The sequence below is a fragment of the Gadus macrocephalus genome, chromosome 1, assembly GCF_031168955.1.
Source record: "Gadus macrocephalus chromosome 1, ASM3116895v1".
Classification (NCBI taxonomy): Eukaryota; Metazoa; Chordata; class Actinopteri; order Gadiformes; family Gadidae; genus Gadus; species Gadus macrocephalus.
In genome coordinates, this window is record NC_082382.1 from 21699997 (window position 1) to 21716335 (window position 16339).

Below are 16339 nucleotides of genomic sequence, written 5' to 3' on the forward strand. Positions count from 1 at the left end.
AAGCCTTCATTTTCATCCAGAGTTACGAGTTGTCTGATATGAGGAAAGTGACGGTTTCTCCGTCGGGTGAACCGTCCGTCTTTGCTCTTTTTTTGCCAACCAGTTTACGTGCGGGATTCCAGAATCATAACGATAACATTCAACGTGTCTATTAATACGGCAGCAACATTTTACATCAGTTTTAGAATGTTCACTACAACAGATGTTGAACACCAACATGCTTATGTAAATCAGCATAGTACGATATTCAGCTATCGGCAGTTCTGCGTTGTGCGTCATATCCTACGTCAGCCTACTCAGACAATGTTCTAAATAAAATGAAATGATAATATGATAAATATCATAAAAAGGGTGGATGTCAATAATTTAATGAAAAATCATGTTGCATGATAAAATTATAAAAAAAAAAGAAAAAAGCATTGATTTTTTTCAGAAAACCTTCTCACCTGCGGTTACAGCCAGAGGCCGCCAGGGGGGGGGGTGCTGCAGCACCCAAAGCACCCCCACTTCCCGCGTCCCTGCTTTAAGTTGTGTCCCCAGGGGACACGACAATCCCCTACTGTCGTTACTGTCCAGCGAGCCGCGGGTCAGACTGCAGTCCCCCACTCGACCTAGAGGGGCCGCCAGTGCACACTAACCTCGGTTCCTCCCTCTCCTGCCAGGTCGCTGTGTCCCCCGGCCACACCGACCTGGAGACGCCTACGCTTCTTGTTGGCTCCACATCGCGGTGGGTGTTTGGGTTATATTTAGTGTATCCACAGGGTGTCACCATAAAGGCTACTGATACGTTCAAATGTTGCAGCCACAAAATAGGACTTTTTATGTGGCGCCCGCGCACGAACCTGGAATTTAAATGTTTATTTGGAAATGTGATGTTTGTAAGGATTTCTCATCATAATTCTTCATCGTTTGTTACTCTTTTTTTTCTGGCTATGCTATTCAGAAAAACACACACCTCAAACTGAACTACTTATCATCCTTTACGCACATCATCATACGCACACACACACACACACACACACACACACACACACACACACACACACACACACACACACACACACACACACACACACACACACACACACACACACACACACACACACACACACACACACACACACACACACACACACACACACACACACAAGCCTACCTTGCTCCACATAATCGGCACACGCTGCGCGCTGTATGCGCCGTGGAGCCCGGAGGATGACGGCGGACGAGCCCGCTGCAGCACCCTGTGGTCCCCTGGCCGAGCCCGCCTCCCTGGGTCCCGCCGCAAGGAGCTAAGGATGAGGGGCGACCTGGTCCTGGCTCTGCGGCTCTGCCTCCTCCTCCTCCTCTCCGCCTCGTGTCTCCATCCCGCCGGAGGTAAGCGCAGCGCCGGTTCCAGGACGCGGTCCACCGTTGGAGACTATGGTCGTAAATGGGTTTCCTTGGTGGTTTTCTGCTTTAAATGGAGTTCCGTCCTTTTGCCGTTCAACACTTGTAAATCGGGTCAGATACGGGTGATGATGTTTGACTTCTAGACAACTTGTCACAGAGACTATATGATATTCATACAGAGATAGAAATGTATATAGTATACTATAGGCCTACATTTAAATTAGGTTAAACAAGTTAAACCCACCCTATAGGTTACGACTCCTACCGTGGAATAGCATAGGGTCATTTTTCACCGTTTAACCTCTATAGAAAGATACGAAACTGAAGCCACAGGGGGTCTAGATCATGTTTTGGATACGAGGTTTGTAGTCCAGGTCCATTTATAGCTCCGCTGGAGGACGTGGGCCATTCAACTAACCGCCATCTAATGACTTCTATTGGAGAAAGAAACGCTGCTTTGGACTTGCGCGATTATGTGCGTGAGTTTGGGAGTTTGCGCGTGAGTGTGATTGCGCATCGAACCGGACCTTTCTGGGTTTCTAAGCATGAGCGGGGATGTGTGTGGTCGCGATGGATGTTGCCCTGAATAAGCAGCGGATCTGTGATTAAACCAGGGAATTAAAATCGTTGGTCCATGTTATTGCACTTTAATATATAGCCTGCAGGCCAACATTTGTTTTAAATTATTCAGAAAGATACAGTGACCATTACTAGAGTGTCATGATCATTCAAGATCTAAATATCATTTTAATCAACATGTATGTGACCTCCCTCACCCGCTTCCCTGTTTTGAAACCCTTTGCCCATTTCTTTCTGTTCATCTGTGTGTGTGTGTGTGTGTGTGTGTGTGTGTGTGTGTGTGTGTGTGTGTGTGTGTGTGTCTGTGTGTGTGTGTGTGTGTGTGTGTCTGTGTGTGTGTGTATGTGTATACTACGCGTACGTGTGTGTTTGCGCATGGCAAAGCACTGCTTTGGTGAGTGGTGTTTGGATGAGAAAGTGAAGGAGGGATTAGAGTGTGCGTGTGTATGTGTGTATGTGTGTCTGTGTGTGTGTGTGTGTGTGTGTGTGTGTGTGTGTGTGTGTGTGTGTGTGTGTGTGTGTGTGTGTGTGTGTGTGTGTGTGTGTTGGGGGGTGGGGGAAGGGGGGGGGGAGTGCTTTGGAAAAAATTATAATCTGTATGCTGGATTACGTCATGCGGACAGAGCAGGAGCAGCGCTGGGGAGGAGGTGGGAGGACAGGGGGGAGAATGGGGGAGGAGCAGGGGGGAGGTGGGGGGAGAAGGGGGGAGGTGGGAGGAGCAGGGGGGAGGTTGGAGGAGCAGGGGGGAGGTTGGAGGAGCAGGGGGGGGGGGGGAGCAGGGGGGAGGTGGGAGGAGCAGGGGGGGGGGGAGGAGCAGGGGGGAGGTGGGAGGAGCAGGGGGGGGGGGGGAGCAGGGGGGAGGTGGGAGGAGCAGGGGGGGGGGGGAGGAGCAGGGGGGAGGTGGGAGGAACAGGGGGAGGTGGGAGGAGCAGGGGGGAGGTGGGAGGAGGTGTGAGTATCCATGACCAGAGAGGTCTTCAGGGGTCAATAAATATATGATTGATTATCACCTTTGATCTCTTACCTCTCTTTGTATTGACAGACGACCGTGTCCCCCAGGTTAAGGGGATCCATTCTGTACTCTTCCCACTCTGTTGCTCAGTGGCAGCTGAGCTTTAATGACTCCTACTGGGGGGGGTGGGGGGGGGTGATTCAGGGGCCATCAACGTTCACACTTAACTAAAGGCGCCTTGTGCTATATTAATATTAATCTGCCCAAAGGTTCACACTCCGGGACACTGGCATCAGGGTGTGAAGGGGCGTAGGGTTGCGCTAGATAGCTTGAGCCGGGAGTGTGTGTGTGGTTTTGTGTGTGTGTGTGTGTGTGTGTGTGTGTGTGTGTGTGTGTGTGTGTGTGTGTGTGTGTGTGTGTGTGTGTGTGTGTGTGTCTGTGTCTGGATGCTGGTTTGTGTGTGTGTGTGTGTGTGTGTGTGTGTGTGTGTGTGTGTGTGTGTTGTGGTGCGTTGGCCTGTGAGAGAAGGATTAACTTTAACCGTATAGACGGAGAGAGGGAGAGAGAGGGAGGGAGAGAGAGGGGGAGAGAGAGAGAAAGGGAGAGAAAGGGAGGGAAATCTTGTTGTAACCTACATTTTTGGCTTTGTTCAAGCTGTCACGTTTGCTCACCCTTACAGAGGAACACACCCCCACCCACACACCCGCACACACCAACAAACACACACACACACACACACACACATACACCCACCGACAAACATCCACACCCACACACACACACACACACGAAAAACACCCACACACATACACACACACGACAAACTCCCACACACACCCACCGACAAACACCCACCCCCACACACACACCCACACACAAACCCACACACCTACACACACCGACAAACACACACGCACACACACCCACCGACAAACACACACACCCACACTCCCACATACACACACACACACACCCGCACACACACACACACACTCCCTGCTGTGAAACAAACTAAAAAGCAGCTCCAGACAGAATGACAGCGAGGACATCGCGTCAGCTTCTTCATCAATGCCTGGCGTCAGGGGGGTGAGCCTATCTGTCTGATAATCACCGTTTGCATCCCCAGGGTACCTAACGGTTACCATAGAGACCCTGCATCCTGTCGTCATCGGCGACGCGGTCACCATCAAGTGCTTCTTCCGCACCGACGGGAATCTGCGCGAGATCGTGTGGTTCAGGATGGGCTCCCAGGTACAGCTGCTCCCTGCACCGTGCCGGCCTGCTTCACAGCAGCAGGCCGTGTTCAGACTCACACTGACTGTTCATAATCAGACTGACTAGGCGTGGTACGCTATGAATGAATACCACCTGACAGGGACATAGAGGCAGCATCTGGACACACTGGAAGAGGTGGAGGATCGTCTACTGCAGGCCTACTTTATTAGATGTATATATATATGGGGCGGTATGGTTGTGGGTTTAGGGTTACGTTATGGTTTGGTTTTATGTTAAAAGTTAGGGTTTGGGGTTAGGGTTTGGTTTTATGTTAGAGTTATGAGTTAGGGTTTGGGGTTAGGGTTTGGGGTTAGGGTTTGGTTTTATGTTAGAGTTAAAAGTTAGGGTTTGGTTTTATGTTAGAGTTATGAGTTAGGGTTTGGGGTTAGGGTTTGGTTTTAGAGTTTGGTTTTATGATATGGTTACGAGTTAGGGTTTGGTTTTAAGGTTTGGGGTTAGGGATTGGTTTTACGATATGGTTACGAGTTAGGGTTTGTGGTTAGGTTTTAGGACCCTTAAAAAGACCCCAGGACCACCTCAGATACGGACCTCACCCAGGACGGAACCCACAGTGCCAGGACGGTTCCCCGGGGCCTCAGACACAGGCCTCCTGCGTCCAGATCCCCGAAAAAAGACCCCTGAACCCAGACTCAAAAGCCTACTAGTAACCTAACAAACCCCTGAATGCTTAGCTCCTATGAACTCCGGCCCTTCAGCTTGTCTCAGACCAGTGGCCCTCAGCGTTTCCATTACAATCAGGGGCGTTCAGCAGACGCTCTTATCCAAAGCGACTTACATCGGTTAACACACACATTGACACACCGACGGCAGAGCCAACCACGCAAGGCGACAGCCAGCTCGTCAGGAGCAGTCAGGGTTAAGTGTCTTGCTCAGGGACACCTCAACACTCAGCTAGGAGGTTAGCTGGGGATCGACCTAGCAACCTTTCGGTCACGAGACAACTGCCCTACCTCCTGAGCTAAGCCGACCCCACGGCGGGAGGTTGAGCTGTGGTCCCCTGTGTGCCCCAGTCCCAGCTAGGCGGTGTCGGGAGCGGCAAGCAGAAGATCTTCACGTACGACGCCATGTACAACCGGAGCTCCTCCAACATGGAGGCCAGCCCCCGCCGGGAGGAGCTGGTATACCAGTCCACCGTCCGGTAAGCCGGGGGGGGGTAATGACTCCCAGTAATGACTCCTACTGGGGGGGGGGGGGGGGGTGATTCAGGGGCCATCAACGTTCACACTTAACTAAAGGCGCCTTGTGCTATATTAATATTAATCTGCCCAAAGGTTCACACTCTGGGACACAGCATCAGGGTGTGAAGGGGCGTAGGGTTGCGCTAGATAGCTTGAGCCGGGAGTGTGTGTGTGGTTGTGTGTGTGTGTGTGTGTGTGTGTGTGTGTGTGTGTGTGTGTGTGTGTGTGTGTGTGTGTGTGTGTGTGTGTGTGTGTGTGTGTGTGTGTGTCTGTGTCTGTGTCTGGATGCTGGTTTGTGTGTGTGTGTGTGTGTGTGTGTGTGTTGTGGTGCGTTGGCCTGTGAGAGAAGGATTAACTTTAACCGTATAGACGGAGAGAGGGAGAGAGAGGGAGGGAGAGAGAGGGGGAGAGAGAGAGAAAGGGAGAGAAAGGGAGGGAAATCTTGTGTGTCTGTTTTCTTGGCGATGTAACGGCGATGTCCCCCGTGTTGTCACGGCGACGTCCCCTCAGGCTGCCGGAGGTGCAGCTGGGAGACGACGGCGTGTATGAGTGCCATGTGGGCGTGTACGAGAAGGCGTCCCGCAGCGCCCTGGTGTTGGGCTCCAGCAGCGTGCTGCTCACCGTCATCGGTAGGAGAAACACTCACAGGAGCCGCCACACGGGTTAAAAGCAATAATAGGCGACACACACGACTCCCGTCTATCTGTCTATTGATTAAAGGGGACCTATTATGCTTTTTCGACTTTTATGACCTATAAACGTTGTTATAATGATTGATAGTCATGTTTAACCATACACAAAAAACGATGTCGATTATCGGGAAACTCTTCCTCTCATCTGGGCGCTTTCAGCATTCTCTGTCAACGCTCGGTTTCGTCCTTCTCCGCCCCCTCGCCCCCCTCCTGCCACCCAAACTCCGTCGTGATTGGTTACCTTCCTTGAAGCGCACGCGCGGGCAGATTTGACCAGACATATGGGGGCGCGGCAGGAGTGCCTCTACGTTGATGATTTCCCGGAAATGTGAACACGTGAATCGCAAACGTTGTCCCGAGTGTTTAGCATGTACGTCATTATTTGACACTTTATTATGGTTAAACATGACTATCAATCATTATAACAACGTTGAAAGGTCATAAAAGTCGAAAAGGCATAATAGGTCCCCTTTAAGGATCATCCGATGGGCGCTGACATGTGACATGTCCGCACCCCACTGTAACGGGCACGTTACATTGGGGTGCATTGGAGCACACTGTGACCCCTTTCCCCCCTCCGCCAACTCTAGGTCATCGTTGTTGTCTTTGTTATTGTTTTCATTGTCGTTGTTTTGTGTTGTAAATGGTGTAACTATTGTTGTCGTCTCATGTATTGTGTCTCTCTTGTTTATGAAAACGCACAGAAAAAGAAGAATTATAAATGGTAAAAACAAAGAGGACTCCATGAATGAAGGGATATATGTGAATGGAGGAAGGTAAGAGATAGACCATCCTATGGAGTGGTGATGCTGATGCTGATGGGACTGGCACCGATGAGGCTCTGAAGTAGGCTGGGGGATTAACCTCTTTGTATGTTGGAGGTGGGGTGGAGTTGGGTTCGAACGAAGGCAGCGCCTGGAATACAAAGAGAAGAGAAGGAAGCAGGCGTACTTATAATGACGGGCGTCATTCTGATGGGTTTACGAGGAGTTCATCCTGAATGCTTTGGAGATCCCCTAGAGTTGTGAATATCTTAAAGGTGTAGAGTCTCCTGGAGAGGTTTTGATGGGTTTTATTAGGTGCAGAGTAAATCTCTTCAAGGGAAAGTAGTCTTCGTGCCTAAACCATCACTATATGTGAATTGTATCTTGCATGACATATGGGGCCTGTGTCCTATATGAATGCATTGTCTTTATTTGTATTGTTATTTATTTTATGTAAAGCAGCTATATGTGACGGCATTGGACTCCAAGACAAATTTCCGTCCAAGGATAATAAAGTGTATCTTATCTTATATCTTCATGTGACACCCAGATAAATATAAAGAAAAATGCAAAGCTATTTGGTGGACACTTTTATCCATATACTCTTTAGTGGTGGGTGGTGCCAGTGGGAATCAAACCTCAAACCCTGGCAGTGTCAATGCCCTGCTCCCCCAGGGGAGCTACACAGGACCACCTGTGTAGGCAGGCCTACCGATAAAAGTCGCCCTGTTTATTTGTTAGAATTGCCAATTGTTGCGATGAAAGAGACCTAAAACAAAGTCCTGAATATTTACAGAGGCTTTAACAGCAAGGTTCAAGTAATCAAATGTTTATATTCTCATATGTGCAGCATAGTACGTTTTTGCATATTCGCCGTCCCGCACCCCATCATGCACCTGTGATTGAGGACGAGATGATGATGATGGCCATCATTCCCTTAATATTAGAAAAATAAAAACGACGGATTAGGAAGGCTTAAGGCTGCAGTAATCTACCTTTTTTCACTTTGACAAATCGGCTTATAACTTCGAGGGAAAGGTGTCAGCGTGCCATGGCGTCCCATGCGCTGAGCCAACATGTTATTAAGTGTCTTCAACGGAGTCGACAAAATTCTATTCATCCTGTAGCCTAGTTTTATAACCATTGTGTCAGATATTGTCAGGTCTCTTGCCTTCATCTTCAGCAATACAATTACAGTACAATCATAAAAAAATCCATCAGAAAGTAGTAAAAAGTGGACTTACATGAAGAATAAATTGTACCTAATACTGCCCTCTACTGCTCAGAGAGAAAATAATGCACCTTTACTTATCAAAGCAACTTATGTTGCTCCGGAAAGGCAATGCAAAGAAAAAGTTGTAAAGACTAAGTTAGATTTATGTTTCACATATAAAATAAAATCTTGTGGATCACACCTTTACAAATGCCATGCTAGGGTTATAAACCTTTAAAGTTGGAAACTCTAAGTTCCCATAGTAGACACATGTATTTCTATGCATGCGTCTCTGGAGTGGTAACAATGACCTGTATTTCCTTCCTCCAGTGCCTCCCAGGTCCATCTGGGTGCTGGCAGCAAACACCCCGGCCCCCTTCAGTCGCTACGAGGCCCAGAACTTCACCCTAGTCTGCATCGTCTCGGGAGGAAAGCCAGCTCCTGTGGTGAGATGACCAATTTTTAATTTTTAAGCTCATGACTAATGATACAAAAATATGGATGCATGAATTTCTTACACGACATACAAATATATAAAAGTGTTTTCTTGCTGTAAGGCAGGTGGAATATACTTAATATAATATATATACCTAATTTTAATACATAATATCAGATATTCTCTTGAGAATGCTGAATAAATTCAGGGATCTTCCTTATACTCGTCTCTTAAGGTTAATTTGTAGAGTCCGGTTTTCTGTGAATTACCACCCAGGACCTCACTTGCCTGCCTCCACATTGCTCCTCAATCAGCGTTGACTACAGATTAAACCGGAAGCTCTCCATCCTCCCCTCCAGGTGTACTTCAAACGGGACGGGGAGCCCATTCAGGTGGTGGCCTCCACCTCCTCCACCTCCACCTCCTCCACCTCCACCTCCTCCACCACCACCACCGCCTCCTCGCCGGCCAAGACCAAAGCCCAGGGCAGGAGGAAGCCCCAAGAACGAGGGGGCCCCACCATGCCCAGAACAGGGCCCATGGGCTCCAAGCAGCAGCTCCCGGGCCCCGACCTGGACGACACCAAGCTCCAGAGGCGCCTCAACCCTCTCCCGGAACGGAACCGGAAGCAGGCCAGCAGGCAGGGCCGGGACGGGCCCACCACCGCCGCGGAGGAACCGCAGCGCTCCGACCCCAGGGCCGAAACCACCGCCGCCGCCGCCGCGACGACCACCGAGAGCATCCCGGAGACGGTGGTGAGCCGGGAGTTCCCGCGCTGGGTCCAGAGCAGCGACCCGCTGTACCACTTTGAGCAGCGGCGGCAGGCGGCGGCCGGCGGCACCATGGAGGTGCGGGCGCTGCTCACCTGGAGCCTCAACCCCCAGCTGGACAACGAGGCGCTGTTCAGCTGCGAGGTCAAGCACCCGGCGCTGTCCATGCCGATGCAGGCCGAGGTCACGCTGGGTGAGACGCCTGAACGCTGCAAAACCCCCCCGCCCAGCCCCGAAAGGACAACCATCGCCAACTGTCGATAACTGTCGCTAACAGTCGCTAGCAATCACTGATTGTCGCCAATTGTCTAGAACAGTCGCTAGCATTCGCTAACTGTCTCGAAATGTTACTCACTGTCACTATCTGTCGCTAACTGTCGCTAACTGTCGCTAACTGTCACTTACTGTCGGTAACAATGGCTAACAATGGCTGAGAACAGTTAGCGAAGCTGTTAGTGAAGCAAAGGACCAGGTCAGTCAGTACGGAGCAGGTAGAGGGGCTGGGGGCATCTCGCTGTAGCATGCCTACAGGTGAGGCTGCGGATATTAGGGAACGACCCCAGTCTTGTTTATCAAACGATCGCCTGATCGGGTGAAGAAGTCGTAGCTCAGCTAGACTCCCCGCTGTGCACAGATAACTTGGAAGGGAGAAACTATTTGGATCTCCCCCCATGAACATGATGGAAGAAATCAAATAATACATCACATACGGAGACATGTAGAGCCGCATAAAGGCGAGCATGCATCCGATTCCAAAAGACTTCTCAGTTCTCAGTTCAAAAGGCAGTTACATAAAACAGCCGTTCACGTCGTTTCAGCTCAGACGACCGATCACGATCCAGGGCAATTCGAAGTAGATGCTGGACGCGAAAAAGACTAACCTCAAATGCTGCATCGGATTGCTGCGTTGAATGTGTGTGTTGAGGGTGACTCATGTTGTTCTGTCCTCCTGTTGGTTCCTCAGCGGCGCCCCGGGGCCCCAAGCTGGTCACGATCCCCAGCAGGGCCCAGGTGGGGGACACGGTTCGCATCGCGGTCCAGGGGTTCCAGCTGGGCTCTCCGGTGAGCTGAACATCTGGAGTGAACTCCGCCCAGTGCACACGCTTCAGAACACACGACACAAAGGTCTTCTTCAGTGATCCGAGGCCCGGGCTGTTGTTGCTCTAACAACCGCTGCGCTCAAGATGACGGGAGATCGAGAATGGGCTTTATTTAACCATAATAAACGTATACACATAAAGTTACGCTGAAGTTAAGTTTAGGTTAAGCTAAGGCGATACCAATAGGGGAATATCATGCTAATGTACAAAGTAAGTACTTTGTACCTTTTATTTATGCAAGTAATTAAAAGGAAAATAAATTCAACGTGGATTTAATAAGAGATATGGAAAAAAAAAAAATAGGGATCATCATTATTGTGTTTACATTTTCTTTTCAAATGCTAAATGGCTAAAATAAGCTAGCTAAGCTGTTGTGTGAAGGTCCTGAGAAGGGCCTGCCCTAACCTGTTCCGGGGCCTTGTACAATTTACCCTCGCATAGGGATCTAAACTAATTGCCTAAGATACATAATTACATGCAGACACGTTACTATTTTGCTTGAAATAATTATATTTGACATGGATATAACAACAGCTTCGAAGCTGTTATATTCAATTAACAACTCTACTTTTACGCATCGCTTTGTTTGCGAAACATATGTTTTAAAATACATCAAATCCCCTGTGGTTAAATACAAAACAACTCCAACACAATCTGATATTTAATAGGAATCTTCATCTCTGATGTCGTCTGCAGTCACTACCCCATATCGCCCTCTCTGGTCTGACTGGTCTGACTGGTCATACCCCATACCGCCCTCACTGGTCTGACTGGTCTGACTGGTCATACCCCATACCGCCCTCACTGGTCTGACTGGTCATACCCCATACCGCCCTCACTGGTCTGACTGGTCATACCCCATACCGCCCTCACTGGTCATACCCCATACCGCCCTCACTGGTCTGACTGGTCATACCCCATACCGCCCTCACTGGTCTGACTGGTCATACCCCATACCGCCCTCACTGGTCTGACTGGTCATACCCCATACCGCCCTCACTGGTCTGACTGGTCATACCCCATACCGCCCTCACTGGTCTGACTGGTCATACCCCATACTGCCCTCACTGGTCTCCTGACTGGTCTCCTCCCTGGTCTCCTTACTGGTTTCCTCACTGGTCACCTCACTAGTCCCCTCCCTGGTCACCTCCCTTGTCTCCTCACCAGTCTCCTCCACTGGTCTCCTCACTGGTCTCCTCACTGGTCTCCTGACCGGACTCCTGACTGGTCTCCTCACTAGTCTCCTCACCAGTCTCCTCCCTGGTCTCACTGGTCTCTCCACTGGTCCGCAGAACGAGGTGTTCCCTGAGCCGCTGTTCACCTGGACCCGGGTGGGCGGGACCCTGCTTGACGGGCGGCTGGAGCACCGCGGCCGCGAGCTGGTCCTGGACCGCATCCCCGCCGAGCTCAACGGCTCCATGTTCCGCTGCACGGCCCAGAACGCCCTGGGCTCCACCGACACACACACCCGCCTCATCGTGTTCGGTGGGGGCGCTCTGTCAAGGGCAACTGTTTGTTTTTAATTGTTTCTTTCGTTTGTTTTTGTACTACTGCATTGGATTACGTTTGGATGCGTGTTGAGGGGGACTCGTGTTGTTCTGTTCTCCTGTTGGTTCCTCAGCGGGAACCAACAGGAGAACAGAACTACTTAAAACTAAAACTTCTTAAAAAAAATCCATCCACTAGCGACATCACAATTCTAACCGATGTTTTTGTTGTGTAACGGTTTGCGTCATTCGTTTGTTTTTCTTACAGAGAACCCCAAATTGAAGAAAGGAAAAAAGCTTCTCATCGGTAAAAAAAAAAAGAAAGATATTACAAATGTTATTTTAAAACAATTTCCTGCACATTACCGCTCCGGGCACAATGTTGTGTTTTTAATTTAAAACCGCCCGAACCCATGAGTCATCATATTTTCCTGTTTTTCAGACACGAACGCAGCGCACGGCCGCCGTTCTCCAGGCATGACCTCCATCTGCCTCCTGACCCTGCTACTGATGTTCACAGACCACCTCACGTGACCTTCAGGAAGCACGTGTGTGAGTGAGTGAGTGAGTGAGTGAGACTGAGTGAGTGAGTGAGTGTGTGTACGTGTATGTCTGTGTGTGTGTATCTTCTGTCTGGAGGATCTCTACTGCTGCATGGACCCAGACCCCTTATGGTGGCTAACATAACCATATGTCCTCGCTGTTCCTTGGGGGCAGAGACGGGAGGATGTGGAGGAATGAACGGCCGTGGTCAGAGGCAGCCTCCTTCTGATACGGATGGAGGAGGCGCTGCGGGGGCTGGTGAACTGCAAATTCATGACATCTCCTTTCTCTTTCAATTATGAATCAACAGGGAACATGTAAAGATTTGATTCGTTTGATGAATACAAACTCGGTTCTAGGCTGAGTAGTTGGAGCAGTTTTGAGATCGGTTGGCGTTTTGGTTGGTGTGTTAAACCAAACAATGCTGCATTAATGTACAACATGAAAAAAATGTTGGTATGAGATACATTTTCCCCTGAGCCTGTGAGCAGCAGCTGAGGAAAACTAGGATTACTAGTGTGCCTGCAACACAATATCCGGATTTATATTATTATTTTCATGATTTAAGTTGCATCTCGGCTTTAAAGCAGAATCAGTTATTTTTTAAACCCTGAACATTAAAAACAATTACAAATCCTAACTAACAACCAGAAATATCCTGGCAACCACATTATATCCTAGCAACCACTTAGCGTCCAAAGCTATTGATTGGTCAAATGTTTAAGTAGGACTTTGCCTAAAATATAAATAGCTCTGGTTTTTGACGCGACCAGATCTCCAGGAAAGAAGGTTCTCACACTCAGTCTACAACTCGCAGGATTACTCATGTTACCGTGCTCTATCTGTAGTTTACATTCATGCTGAACCTTTACAACAAAAAATTAATAAATACTATCAAACTGTCTGTTGTCTTTCTGTAAGTGTTAAGTGTTGACACACACACACGGAAACGTCCAATCACAAACAAAACAAACACACACCTGCAAACTTTCACTCTTAAACACACACGCACACATCCACTCATAAACACTTGTCTGCAAAAGTTCCCTCATAAACACATACAAGTATGCAAACATCGACTCATTCACACAAACATCCACTCATAAACGCACACTAACATCCACTCATAAACACACGAACACAATCATCTATTCATAAACACACACACACGGACAGGCAAACATCCGCCCATAAACCCACGCCAGGAGTGCAGTGCGGCTGTCGATCTTTATTGTAAGTAGCAGTGGATTGATCACTTATTGTTGGGACACACAAATAAAACTTCGTCCTGCTAAACCTTCACATCTGACCAGAGGGGAAATTGTACTTCTCTATAGACAACGAAACAACTCGACCCCATGAAGATGTGCCTGGTGGGCGACGCTTACACGAAGCCTACTTGTCCCTGTGTGCTCACCCCTCACTTGATACCGGGACACTTAAGTAAAACCTAAGTGTAAGAAATAAAAATAAAGTGACAAGTCCATGATTGTTAAAAGGAAACAAGGGGAGGGGGCTGGGGGGGAGGGGGGTAGCATTGACCCCCCCCCCCCCCCTCTCCCCTTCCACAACATCAGTGCATAATATTGATCATCGCTGCTCAGACAGGAAGCGTTTCGTTAATACACAAAATATATATTTTTGAAGGCCATTAGTTACATCACACCAGTGTATTTTGTCTTAAATATTTCCCCCTTGGCGGGGGGATATGTACAAAGAGTTGTGTTGTGAGGGTGTAGCGTTATCTACATAGGATGATCTATACAGAGTGTACACGGGCCGTAATCAGCATCATATAAACATGGTTGTACAAGTTAAATTAATCTCAATTGATTCTGCCTTTTTTTTTTTTTTTTTTTTTTTTTTTTGAATTACACAAACAAACAGTGCAGTTGAAGATATCATTCACCCTAGTCACGCTCGGCTTAACGAAGTCGAGTCTTAGGTTAAAGTTAGTTAAACTCACCAAACGTCTCTCTCTCTCTCTACACAGTAAAGCTTTTGGTTTTCACATTCCCCCCCCCCCCCCCCTACCCGTCTGCTGTTCCCTTATAGTGAGCAACACACCCTGCTCTCGCACACACACACACACACACACACACACACACACACACACACACACACACACACACACACACACACACACACACACACACACACACACACACACACACACACACACACACACACACACACACACACACACACACACACACGTCCTACAAAAGTGTTAAGCCTTCAAGGAATAACAGAAGGCCGATACCTCTCAAACAGGTAAACAAGAGAAACAAACTACGTTGACGGTTTCCTCGTAGCTGGCGGCCCCTCCTGCAGTGTGAATGAGTGTCAGCGCAATCCACCTCCGGGTGGGCCTTCCTTAGCGTCACCATCACCGTCGCCACGGTCACCGCCAGCCTCCCGGTCCTCCGTCCTCCGTCCGTCAGGGGTCGAGCAGCAGGCTGCCGTGGAGGTCGCTGGCGGGCAGCATGAGCTGCTGCTCGTAGTACAGGCTCTTGGCATAGTTCACCTCCTGGGAGATCTTCACCGCCAGGCTCTCGTTCTTGATGTGCACCTGGAGGACGGGGGACAGGACGGAGGTTCAATCGAGTCCCAGAGCGCGATTGGCCGGATCGCTTGTCAATCAAGAGGAACGGACGAATGAGGCTCCGCTTTGAGGAGGGAGTGATAGGTTGGAGGGAGTATAATAATTGTGGGGCCAGAGGGGACTTTGCGCTACACTTTAAAGGGTAGGTATGTATAAGGGTGGGTGGTTATAACAACCCCCAACCATTCTTTGGCGTGTGACCCCATTTCGAGGTCCACAACATTGTGTGCATCTGCTTCCGCACACATCGTTTGAACACAATCCACAATGCCGGTAACATCACCGCCCCCCCCCCGCGGACTCATGCGCCACACAGCTAGTGTTTGGCAGTTCAGTTCGCTCACGGCAACGATTCCCTCAGGCCGTTTCTACTACACACAGGTTCCTTTACAAGACCTTCCAAATAGCTACACTTTTTGTATATCCAAAAATGTATCGGAAATATTTCATCTATAAATATCCCTCCCGTTGCAATACAAGGCGACTCGTATCGCTGAATAAGTGTGTTGAAGACTGTAATTCGTTTGTACACATGCAGAGTGTTTTACTGTTCAATGCGAAAACAGTAAACACTGTTTCTTAAGGCAGCCGTCTCCAGCGAGCCCACGGTCACATGCTCGGGGGTGAGAGGGAGGGTTTGGGGGGGACGGGGGGGTCCTACCATGGGCCTCTGCTGGGAGGGTCCGGGGATGGCCACGCCACTGCTGGTGCTGTCGGCCTTCTTGGTGAGCTGCACGTACACCTTGCCGTGGTCGCGCGACACCAGGCAGTGGTACAGGTCGTCGTACTTCACCTCCAGGAAGATGGCCTCGCGGTCCACGTAGTCGCCCGGCTTCAGGAAGTACACCACCTTGGAGGAGATCAGCACGCAGTAGGTGTCCATGGGCTCCACCGCCACGAAGCTAAGGGCGGAGGTGGTGGTGGTGGTGGTGGGGGGTGGAGGCGGAGACAAAACGCAGATTTCAGTTCAGAAACATATTTTTTTTTTAACTGATTTTGCTGTGGATTGTTGCCAGGGGAGATCGAACGCTATGGTTACTACTGGTAACGCTCCAATGTTAGGGGTGGGGTCGGGTGGAGGAGGAGGAGGAGGAGGAGGAGGAGGAGGAGCAGGAGGAGGAGGAGCAGGAGGAAGAGCAGGAGGATGAGGAGGAGAAGAAGAAGAAGGAGCGGGAGGGGAAGGAGCAAGAGCAGGAGGAAGAGCAGGATGAAGAGCAGGAGGAGGAGGAAGAGCAGGAGGAGTAGGAGCAGGAGGAGGAAGAGCAGGATGAAGAGCAGGAGGAGGAGGAGCAGGAGGAGGAGGAGCAGGAGGAGCAGGAGCAGGAGCAGGAGGAG

General features: G+C 49.6%; 2 protein-coding genes across 2 annotated transcripts in view; one reads left to right on the forward strand and one right to left on the reverse strand.

Annotated features, from left to right (window-relative positions):
- The first annotated feature begins 539 nt into the window (after positions 1-539).
- On the forward strand, positions 540-13303 carry LOC132462573 (immunoglobulin superfamily member 21-like). Its single transcript, XM_060058156.1, has 10 exons — positions 540-1374; positions 4047-4171; positions 5227-5354; positions 5905-6023; positions 8394-8509; positions 8859-9462; positions 10234-10331; positions 11662-11854; positions 12125-12163; positions 12299-13303. Exons 1-10 carry the CDS (start codon positions 1296-1298, stop codon positions 12388-12390), a joined length of 1593 nt encoding a protein of 530 aa, XP_059914139.1. The 5' UTR covers positions 540-1295; the 3' UTR covers positions 12391-13303.
- Positions 13304-13607: 304 nt separating this feature from the next.
- Positions 13608-16339, reverse strand: part of LOC132462869 (intermembrane lipid transfer protein VPS13D-like) — a 3826-nt gene continuing 1094 nt past the window's right edge. The window contains exons 3-4 of the mRNA XM_060058642.1: positions 15666-15906; positions 13608-14971 (exon numbers count right to left, since the gene is read on the reverse strand). Of these exons, the coding sequence (XP_059914625.1) occupies positions 14840-14971; positions 15666-15906 (373 nt within the window). The 3' untranslated portion in view covers positions 13608-14839. The remainder of the gene's footprint in view (positions 14972-15665; positions 15907-16339) is intronic.

Coding starts and splice junctions, on each gene's coding strand:
- LOC132462573 (XM_060058156.1), top strand. CDS start 1,296: ATGAGGGGCGACCTGGTCCTGGCTCTGCGGCTCTGCCTCCTCCTCCTC. Junction 1,375..4,046: donor GTGTCTCCATCCCGCCGGAG/GTAAGCGCAGCG, acceptor TTGCATCCCCAG/GGTACCTAACGGTTACCATA. Junction 9,463..10,233: donor GCAGGCCGAGGTCACGCTGG/GTGAGACGCCTG, acceptor TTGGTTCCTCAG/CGGCGCCCCGGGGCCCCAAG.